This window comes from Diplotaxodon limnothrissa, linkage group LG7 (assembly GCF_057381915.1).
Source record: "Diplotaxodon limnothrissa isolate DT_005_m linkage group LG7, D_limnothrissa_male_GT1.1, whole genome shotgun sequence".
NCBI classification, from domain to species: Eukaryota; Metazoa; Chordata; class Actinopteri; order Cichliformes; family Cichlidae; genus Diplotaxodon; species Diplotaxodon limnothrissa.
The window spans coordinates 69130893-69141514 of NC_140602.1; the positions used below are offsets into that span (position 1 = coordinate 69130893).

At 43.6% G+C, this 10622-nt stretch overlaps 2 protein-coding genes across 2 annotated transcripts in view; one reads left to right on the forward strand and one right to left on the reverse strand.

The window, feature by feature from the left end:
* The window catches only part of tdrd12 (tudor domain containing 12), a 30819-nt gene extending 25271 nt beyond the window's left edge, over positions 1-5548 (reverse strand). The window contains exons 1-3 of the mRNA XM_085358828.1: positions 5507-5548; positions 4639-4800; positions 4420-4556 (exon numbers count right to left, since the gene is read on the reverse strand). Of these exons, the coding sequence (XP_085214954.1) occupies positions 4420-4556; positions 4639-4800; positions 5507-5530 (323 nt within the window). The 5' untranslated portion in view covers positions 5531-5548. The remainder of the gene's footprint in view (positions 1-4419; positions 4557-4638; positions 4801-5506) is intronic.
* Positions 5549-7409: 1861 nt separating this feature from the next.
* On the forward strand, positions 7410-9774 carry faap24 (FA core complex associated protein 24). The gene is made up of 4 exons (XM_085358829.1): positions 7410-7579; positions 8650-8792; positions 8872-9027; positions 9241-9774. Exons 1-4 carry the CDS (start codon positions 7477-7479, stop codon positions 9487-9489), a joined length of 651 nt encoding a protein of 216 aa, XP_085214955.1. The 5' UTR covers positions 7410-7476; the 3' UTR covers positions 9490-9774.
* Positions 9775-10622: the final 848 nt, after the last annotated feature.

Genomic DNA, 10622 nt, shown 5'->3' on the forward strand with positions numbered 1-10622 from the left:
ATTTTATCTAATCTAATAACTTTAATCTCAGTCAAACCGATTTACTCACAAACAAACAAAACATTGAAAAAAGCCCAACAATAACATTTGTAGGTTGTCTAAGTGACTTATATATCACGTTTAACCCGAGTAGCGAAAGTCCGCGGTGATCTGAAAATGATGTGCCATTCTCGGCCGCATCAGTAACCCTCGAGCTCCCGGCTAGCTGTCGAGCTGGTGGGTAGCAGACGTCTCCGAAAACGTCGAAGCACTTTTGCAAATATGTGATATCTTGATAAACCGAGCAGATATTTGAAGTTTACACAGCTACTTTCTCGCCTGAAAATATGTTAAAAGTTTATTTTGTGACCCAGAAAGATTAGTATGAGTAATTTTAAAACTTAGTAGCGGCCGCCATTATTGGAAACTGGAGTTTGGCTGGGCCGCGCTATGAATTCTGGGATATGGTGGGTCACGAAGGACACACCCGTCGGCTGCATTCGGAGGAGTCTACGAATTTGAACAGCCTTCGGCGCGTCGCTGTGACGTAATCGGTCTACAAATGCGGCCTCAGGAGGATGCAGCCCATGAATTTGGACACGACCAAGGACACCGTGAAGCTCCTTCTATCCTTCTCTAAACAGTAAACGTTCCGGTCTCCATTCCACCTCCACTGGCTCCCCCCAGGGCTGTGTGCGCTCCCCCCTGCTCTTCATCATCTACACCGATGACTGCAGATCCACACAGCTCTGTCACCTGGTGAAATATGCTGACGACACAGTTCTCCTGTCAGGCCCCTCACAGCACCACGGGCCCACTCTGCAGGAGTTTGTAGAGTGGTGTGACAGATCCAAACTTGAACTGAACGTGAGCAAAACCAAAGAGATGGTGGTGACCTTCTCCAGTAGGCAGCCACCACCACCATCCACGGGAAGCCAGTGGAAGTAGTTGAGGAGTACAAATACCTGGGAACCATCTTTGACAACCTCCTGAAATTCTCTGCCAAGACAGAGGAGATTCTCAGGAAGTGCCACCGATGGCTATACCTCCTTAGGAAACTCAACTCCTTTGGAGTCAGCACACCCATCATGATGACTTTACTACGCCTTCCTGGAAAGCATCATGACCTTCTCCATTACCTGCTGGTTCCACTCCCTCAGCCTTCAGAACAAGAACAGACTGCAGCACACTGCATCAGTGTGCTCCAAAATCATTGGCCTGCCTGCCAGAACTCTGGCGCAGGTTTTCAACCAACAGGCACTTATAATGATAATGGTTGTAGCCGCTGCGATGCTTTCGACCACAACAGGCACAGCTAGATGACATCATCAACATGCGCTATCGCGATATAGTCAAAATCTCTATTGTTGGCCAAATTCATATCGTTCCTATCGTATATCGTTTATATCGCCCACCCCTACTTGAGACTCCAAACACGGTAAACCTCACAAATTTCTCACGTATCAAAACTGTCTCTCTCTTTCGCTCACTCCTAAAACTTCCCCCTCTTCCCAAAAGATGCCACATGTTGCCATATCATTTTTTTGATTGGTCAACATGGTACATTTTTCCACCAATAGATAAAGAGTTGTTGTTTTCTTTTTTCACCAATAACTGTTGTTTTTCACTCACAAGCAAAGCGTGTTTGCTAGCGCTTAGAAAACGCCGTTTTCTACACTGCAGACTTCTCCCACAATTCCACCCAGTGCTTCCTGCAGAAGTTCTCTGATGACTCTGCAATAGTCGGCCTCATCACTGATGGGGACGACAAGGAGTACAGAGGTCTGACCCAAGACTTTGTGGACTGGTGCCAGCTGAACTACCTCCAGATCAACGCCAGTAAAACCAAGGAGCTGGTGGTAGACTTCCGCAGGCACAAGCATTCTCCACTGCAACCACTGAACATCCAAGGTATGGACATTGAGGCTGTGGACAGCTACAGGTACCTTGGTGTTCATCTGAACAACAGACTGGACTGGACTCATAACTCAGACGCCCTCTACAGGAAAGGGCAGAGCAGGCTGTACCTGCTGCGGAGACTCAGGTCGTTTGGAGTGGAGGGCCCACTCCTGAAGACCTTCTATGACTCTGTGGTGGCTTCTGCTATCTTTTATGGTGTGGTCTGCTGGGGCGGCAGCATCTCTGCTGGGGACAGGAAGAGACTGAACAGGGTGATCCGAAGGGCCAGCTCTGTTCTAGGATGCCCTCTGGACCCAGTGGAGGTGGTGAGTGACAGGAGAACGGCGGCTAAGCTGTCATCCCTGATGGACAACATCTCCCACCCCATGCAGCAGACTGTGACAGCACTGAGCAGCTCCTTCAGTGGGAGACTGCGGCACCCACGGTGTGGGACGGAGAGATTTCGCAGGTCTTTCCTCCCCACTGCTGTCAGACTCCATAATAAAGACTTTAACTGATCAAGCACACACATCCACACATGTGCAATAACACTAAGTGCAATAATCCTTTCTGTCATCGTTGTATTTTTACTCAGTTGTATATAGTATTTGTATTTGTATTCTATTTTTATCTTATTGTATATTTATTCTATTTTATTCTACTGTATATAGTATTTTATTTTATTCTATTCTGTACAGCTGTGTACTGTATTTATTCTTATTGTATTCTAATTTTTGCCTCATAACTCTTGCACTGTCCACTTCCTGCTGTGACAAAACAAATTTCCCACGTGTGGGACTAATAAAGGTTATCTTATCTTATCTTTTACAGTTTCTTCCCGGAGTAAACGCCACTGTTTTATTGAAAACAAAAAACATCGGTTTTACGTGGCCTATCACACAATTTAAACACTGGTATACAGTTTGAAGTCCGCACGTTCGACCCAAGTTGAAATGGAGACTCTGGGCCCGTCGACCCCAGAGGGTTAACCAGAAAGCCTTAAGTTGGCTAGTTATGTATCAGGCTAATGTTTAAAGCTTTCACTTGAGTAAATTAACTCATATTACTGCTAAATAATGTTAGCTAAGTTCACAGCATATTCCATAACAGCGCTGCCATACTGCATCACACTCAGTGCATTTCAATCATTTCTCCAGCGAGTCTGATAGCAAAATAATAATCATAATTTTAAAAAATAGCGTGTGTAACGTACACGTACTGGAAAATTATTTACTAGGACTCAACTATCATGCGACTGGAGAGCGCAAACTCCGCCATTGTTGTTTTCCATCAAACACTCATTAAAACAGCGACCTACAGGAATGTTAGCGCAGCGGTCTCCAACATTTTTTGCGCCACGGACCGGTTTATGCCCGACAATATTTTCACCGACCGGCCTTTAAGGTGTCGCGGATAAATACAACAAAATAAAACCAGTACCGAAAAAAAGGAGATTTATTCATAACACACGTGAAAAGACCCAGGAAAACTGAGTAAACGATAAAAACCCTGAAAACCACACATTTCACACCTGAGCCTCAACTCTCGGACCGGTACCGGTCCGAGGCCCGGGGACCGCTGTGTTAGCGCACTCATCCTCGACTGTCCGAGGGAGGGGTGGGGTCACATATTGAAACAGACACAAGGCAGCCAGGCGGGGAAAATTTGCCTCTACATTTTGCGACTCATTTTATTTCTCTATCTGATAAGAAAACTATTCAATCAGATAGTTATTTGTGGTGAATGAAATACAGCTACACTTTCAAGCACCACATCTGATATTCAAGCACTTTTCAAACCTTGAAAAGACAACATTAAAATCCAAGTATTTTCAATGATTTCAAGCACCCGTACGAACCCTGTAATTTCAATGCTCCCCTCTGGGCGGCGCCTCCGCTGTATTTCCTGCAGGACTGAGAGGAGGAGCGCCACCTTTGTCCCCAAAGCCCCTCTGCTTTTTAGCTCCAGCCGATAAGAACATTTCCAACACCAGAAACATAAACTACTCTACGCTCTTTATACTGCCGACACTTTACTCCATTTTAGTCACTTACAGTTATTTATTCACCTTTCAGTCACTTTAATTTTGAAATTGTGTACTTTTAAAACTGTGTATATACTGTATATCCTGTGTATTTATTATCTCACTCTTTTTGCCTGTTTAGGCACTGTCCTTATCTTCAATGTCATGCTGCTCTGTTGTATCTTAATTGCCCCTTGGGGATAAATAAAGTCTCTCTGATTCTGAAGTCTGTGTGTGGGAAGCCATGTTTTAGCAGTATCAGTTATGTTAAATGTGTTAAATATGAGGATTATCAGTTAGATTTAACCTGAAACCTTATATTTTATTCTGAAGCACTTAAATCTAACCAGCTTTAAAGGCGCTGCAAAGTCTAACTGAAGGCCCAACAGGTTTAAGATTACAGGCTGAAAATGTTCTTGCATGAAGCCTAAAGATATATTGTGTCCACTATTCTGACCCGACTGTTGTGTGTGTGATATGAGGTGGAAGCAGTTTTTCCCAAGCTGCTCTGGTCTTACTGCTCTGAGGGGACGACGACTTTCTCTCCGTGGTCGACCAGAAAGCAACAAGCTTGACAGGAAACCGAGTCCACGAAGATCGACTCCACCACGGCCCGAAACCACGACTTCTTTACCGCCCAGTACACCACATACACCTGACAGGAAAGCACACACAAATCTCCTTACTCTATCACCTCGCCCAACGCAGGAGCGACAATGTTTCTGACGTCTTGATACCCGTCCTTCCTCCAACGACGTAGGCTTTAGCGTGCACACGTCCTGCGTGGTGTCGCGGTAGAAGAGGTTCATCTGAAAATGTAGCTTTTTGTAATGTTCTGAAGTCTCCACATCGCCGCTGAGACCCAAAATGGCACCCCAGAGACACGATGGGTTCTCCACCTGCAGAGTTCAGTTTGAAGTACACATCATCATCACTGTGCTGCATAGAAAGGTATGTTTTGCACCTCTTGATGCTCAGCTTGAACTTCACTTAAATAACTAACTTACATTTTGACAAATTAAAGAAAATAAAGTCTTCAATCTTTGCATTTCATTATTACACTTATTTTGTTTCACCCTCTCCCAGTGACATGTGACAAATTTCCCACGTGGGGAACTAATAAAGGCTATCTTCTGTTATGGAGGTGACAAGTAATCACACCTGAAACACCTTTGTGATAAGTGATATTTTAAAGGTTTAACCCTTTAGCACATGAATCATGACAACCACAATCAGGATTTTTTTATTCATCTTTAGGCATGAAAAGACGGTTTTTGAATTTCATTTTTTTTTTTAAACATACTTTTCTAAGATTTGGTTGGTTTTTTTTACATGTCCACTTAGGTGGCTACCACTCCACGGGCTGACCAGTGGGTGGCAGAGTATGAAGGGACACATGTGTCCAATGTAGTGTTTTATGTGCAAATACACCATCAACACTGACACAAATACAAGAAAACAGCCTTTGAATAGCTGTCCACTGTAGTGACCACTGTGCGTGAAAGGGTTAAATACACCAACTACATCTGCTGGGCATCAAAACTGAACCCGTGAGCCACGTTTAGCTAATTAAAGCAGTAACACAGCCATTAAAGGATCACGTACCTTCAGAACAGATATTTTCACCATTTCTTTATTTCGTCAGTCCGAAAGCAGCGACACTGGAAGAAAACAGTCGGATTTAACAGATTTACCGTTTCTCGAACGCCAACTGTTTAAACTTGAGCCCCGTTAGCTAACGTTAGCTCGCCAGCTACGCTCCGTTTTACTGAAATTTCAAATGATAAAAAGAAGAAGAAACATTTTTCAGTCTTCGGTTAAAACAACTTTTTCCCTGTAACTTGTTTCTGTTTAGCGTCGAATTCGCAGGTCGAACGTACCTGTTTGTGGGCGAAAGCAGCAGCGAGTGTAAGGCGCGAAGAAAGGCAGACGGAGGGGTCAGTGCCGAGTCTGACCGGTAGAGGGCGCTACGGTGCCAGCCTTTTCCTTATTGTAAAAATTTTATTTATTTTGTATTAATTTTATCCATTAAAATATGTTCGTGTATAAAACATGATTGAAGAAAAGGCTGGGAAATTTACCAAATAAATTCCAAGAAAGAAAGCTTAATAATTTACAAGAAAAAATAAAAATAATAAATGAGAATAAAAATAAGATTAAGAAATTCCTATAAAAAATATATTAAAATATAATAATAATATATAATATAATAAAATAATTTTAATTTAAAAGAAAAAAACGCCATAAAACCCGATTCCCTAAGAGGAAAAACCCACAAAAAAACGTTAGAAAAAAATCTTTAAAAAAGGGGGGGAGGCGGAGGGGGATCTAGGAGAGAAAAAAAACACAAATATTTTTAGCACGCATTTTGTCATTTTTACACTGTCCGATGACAAAAGAACTTCCCTCGGGATAAATAAAGTTCTTATATTATCTAGGCCGTGCAGGTGCGCTCTTCCTCCTGTCCTCCAGGGGGCGACGTGGAGGTGTATGTCCGTCATCTGAACACAGGCAGGAAAGGAGGAAAAGAAATGGGGGAAATGACATTACAAACTGGCATTGAATTACTGGGCAAGTTTACAAGGACATGGTCAAGATCATCCGACAAAAACTGTTTTCCAACCGTGCTGGGATAAAGAGAAAGGTGAACTGAAGAGCTTTGGGTGGACAGTGGGACAGAAAGCAGCTGAACTTAATCTGGACAAGATCAACATAAGTCAAACAGCACCGTTGCCTACAATACCACCATGGATGCTCCCTGATGCAGTAGCATATTTCACATTGTTAAACAAAAAGAACAAGGAGAGGGGGTTTATCTTCACATACAGCGCAGGAATATATTAATCAGTATTAGAGTTATGTCAAAATCTACATAGATGCATCAAAGAATACAGCCAACCAAAGCGGGATAGCATTTATTGTTCCTGAATTTAATATCAAAGTAGGGAAAAGGATCAGTGACGATTTATCAGTGTGCACAGGAGAAATGGTTTCATTATTGTTAGCAGTCCAGTGGGTTGAAGAAACAAAACCACTAAGTTCTGTGATATGTTCAGACTCGAGCTCATCACCGGCCGGTCTGCAAGACAGTCACTCAGAATGCAGACTGACATTCTGATAGAGATCCAGCAAACATTACTCAGAATAATTATGATGGGGCTTGTGGTCACATTCTTATGGTTACCAGCACATCATGAAGTTAAAGGAAATGAAACGGCAAATAGGACAGCAAAAGAAGCAACAAGGAGACCGATGGTAGGTGTGGATATTAGTGTTAGTGGGACGGAGATCAAGAGTAGAATGGGATACAAAATGAAGGAAAGGTGGCAAAAGCAAGCGGAGGAAGAGAGGAAAGGGCGATGGTTTTACAAAATCCAATTTTTTGTCATTTCGGTCCACACTCCACACCAGCTGGTGGCGGTAGTGCACCATTTTGCTGTTTGCCAACTGCCAATAAACCCTATAAAGAAGAAGAAGGAGGAAGCGAGTTAACTTATGGAGGCAAAAGCGAACCCTGGTAGCTAACGTCCTACAGTCACCCAAGGCAACTTTAACCCGCTGTGGCGCTCAGCTGCATGGAGAACAAAGCGCCTGAGCTGCTTAACGCGGTTCCTCCTTACGGACACATGATCTGCAGCGACAAATGGAGAAATTCGTCCTTCATTCAGGGTTTGAAAGGTAAATAAGCACCACGAACCCGGAGTAATAAATATTCACCAAAAATCAGACGAGAACCCGCCTTTAACGTTTTATTATAAAAGTACTGACTTTTAATACTTTTAAGGTTGTGTTTATGGGGGGAGTTCTGCATGAAACGCAAAACGCGTGTAGATGTGAAGCCTTATTTTATAGTTCCTGAATTATTTATACTGTGTTAAGTATAGTTTATTTTCAATAGAACATATTTTTTGATGCCAGAGTTTAATGTTAATGTTCAAATATGATGATAATAATATTTTCAAACAAATTCATGCTCTCAGAATTTATTATTAAACTTCAGCTACACTTTTTAAATGATATATTCATAAAACTCATAGTATCAGATATTTGGCCTAAAATTGAATGACATAGCTTACGTAGCTCTGTAAATATAGCTATTTGATTTCATCACAAAAATCTGTATTTTATGAGCAATAACAGCAGAGGGCTGCAACTTGGCAGTTTTTCTCTTATTAAGATGTGAATCAGTGAGGTGGTCAGACTGGAAGCATTTGGTGAGTTGACATGAAGTACAGTGCTTTAAAAGCGTCGTGTCGATGTGCAGAACCCAGCAGCATGAACAGCTCGATTTCCCTGTGTTTAAACTGTCCAACAACACTCCTGAGGTTCAGTACGGTGAAATACCTCAGTCACTTTATTACTGATCAAATGAATGATGACGACACATACAGACAGCGGTGTGAGTTCTGTGTGCAGGCAGCTTCTCTTCAGTTTCAGTTAAAGCGGCTTTAATTGCACACCGTTATATACTGCCCCCTTGTGGTCGTCTGACGCGCAACGTAGAATGCAGAAGCCGCTTGTTGCATGTAATGATGCAGTGAGGGGGCAGTGTCAGTCAGATGTTTGTAGCTGTGGGTGTTTGGACTTTTAAAGCACTTTTAAGAAATGTAATGTTTGCTTTTAGAGAAGGACTGGATGGCTCTAGTAACAGTATGCTTTTAGCACCCACAGATCCACACACAGTGAGTGCTTCCCGCTCTGGCTAAAGTGTTTGTGTATTTAGTGCAATGAATTTGCATCTGCTGCAGGTGGAGGTGTGAAAATCATCTTTGAGACGGAGCTCGGAGTGGCAGATTTCCTCCTGCCCAACAAAAGCAGTGTCCTCTACGTCTCTGAGTGTGACATCATCGCAGGAAGCAGCTACAAGAGGAAGGTGGTTCGCTACAGGAACGTAAGTTTGATGTGGAACCTGGAAGCTTCTCGATGATGTTCAGGTTGATATTGGAGGCGCTCCTCGTGTTTGTTTTCAGGCTGGGAGCAGCTTCCAGGAGCTGGTGTTGGTGGAGAAGACCAGACTCAGCGAGCAGTACTTCCCCGCTGTGCAGAAGTTTGTGGTGTTTGACCTCGGCCTGTCTCTGCTGCCCATCAGCGGGCAGGCCGACGCCTCACAGCTCATCGCTCAGATGGTAAGATTTCCAGAATGTGTTGATTTTTAGTCCTTAACTCTGGGTTACGGTACATAAAATCATTTTGCGTTGTTTTTCTCTATGATGTCACATTTTGTGTGTCATAAAAATATTAAACCCTGCGTAACAAAAAGGATTCAAACCAATCAGAACAAAAGACCAATCAAAGCTGGCCTTCTTGTTGAATTTGAGGCTTGTTCTTGTTGTCTCCAGGTTCACGGGGAGGGTCGGGAGAACCCCTTCAGGAGGAAGAGCTCGTCCCGCCTGCTGGACCCTCTGGTCCTGGCTCTGGTCCAGCAGATCCCCGGGGTGGGCAAGGTCAAAGCTCTGGTGCTGTTGCGGCACTTCTCCAGCATCCAGCAGCTCTGCAACGCCTCCCCCGGCGAGCTGGAGCCCATCGTGGGCCAGGCTGGCGCTCAGCAGATCCATAGCTTCTTCCACAAACACACTGCCGGGACCTGAACAGCTCAGTTCAGATTACAGTGGCCAAAATCCAGCCTTGAGACTGAAGTTCCTGCAGCATCGATTCACACTGAGAGACAACAGTCCTGGTTCCCAGAGCTGAGATGTCTGCACGAGGAGGCTGAAGAAAATGTTTTTACTCTGGCTTGCAGTTGCTGGTTAGGTTGAAGCAATAAAACCTGCACGGTTAAAATGAGGTAAAGGTTGGCGTTTGGGGGAGAATAACCCCGTCGCAGCAGGAATCCTGATCCATCTCACTAATAGAAAAAAACCGTAGTTTAAATTGACGAGTAAATCAGGATTATTTGACACCCCAGGAATGAGAACAGTCACTGGACGATCAGGGCCATCACTCCTGATCAGAGCCGGGTGACCATGACCTGCACAGCAAACGGCACTTTTCACAGTGGTGCCTCAGGTCAGGCACGCTCCTCATCTTCATCGACATTCACGGTGTTTGCATCCTGAGATGTGTGAGAGCGAAGGCTTCCTGCAAACTGCCTGACGTGTGTCGCTCTAAACCAGGCGCCAGGCTGATGCAAGAATTACTCGCACATTTGTGTCTCTGAGACGACGGTTTGCAGCGCAGCCTTCAGCGTGAGCAGGAAGCGTTGGAGGCAGCGTTAACCTAACATGTTGCCCAGTGTGTTCCCAACTGTCACTGGCCACAGAGCTGAGCCTGAGCTAATTCCACGACTCGGTTCATGTGCCGATTTTTACTCTGCATTATTTATTTTGACCTGAATGATGGTTCAGTTTTAAAGGACGGACTCGGACATCAGTTTGCCTCCTGAGCAGAGAAAAGTTTCCAGATTTTGAATGCATGCAAAACTGTTTTCTACGACTGTGAAATAAAAATAAAAACAAAGTTTCGCATTTTTTCTTTTTATTGCTTTAAAAATACCTGAAAGTATTATTCTGATGAAATGAGCTGCAGGTTATTCCTGTGTGACCGACTCATTTCAGTCGGAGGATACTAACACATGCACAGACTGCATATGTTGGGGTGTGTGTTACACTTTGAAATTTGGCACACTCGACTACATTAATATCTGTAACTTTATATTACCTCATCTTTCTTCTATATATTTTCAAATGAGCTAATGACAATACTTTTGAAAATATGAAATGTC

Coding starts and splice junctions, on each gene's coding strand:
- faap24 (XM_085358829.1), top strand. CDS start 7,477: ATGGAGAACAAAGCGCCTGAGCTGCTTAACGCGGTTCCTCCTTACGGA. Junction 8,793..8,871: donor AGGTGGTTCGCTACAGGAAC/GTAAGTTTGATG, acceptor GTTTGTTTTCAG/GCTGGGAGCAGCTTCCAGGA. Junction 9,028..9,240: donor CACAGCTCATCGCTCAGATG/GTAAGATTTCCA, acceptor TGTTGTCTCCAG/GTTCACGGGGAGGGTCGGGA.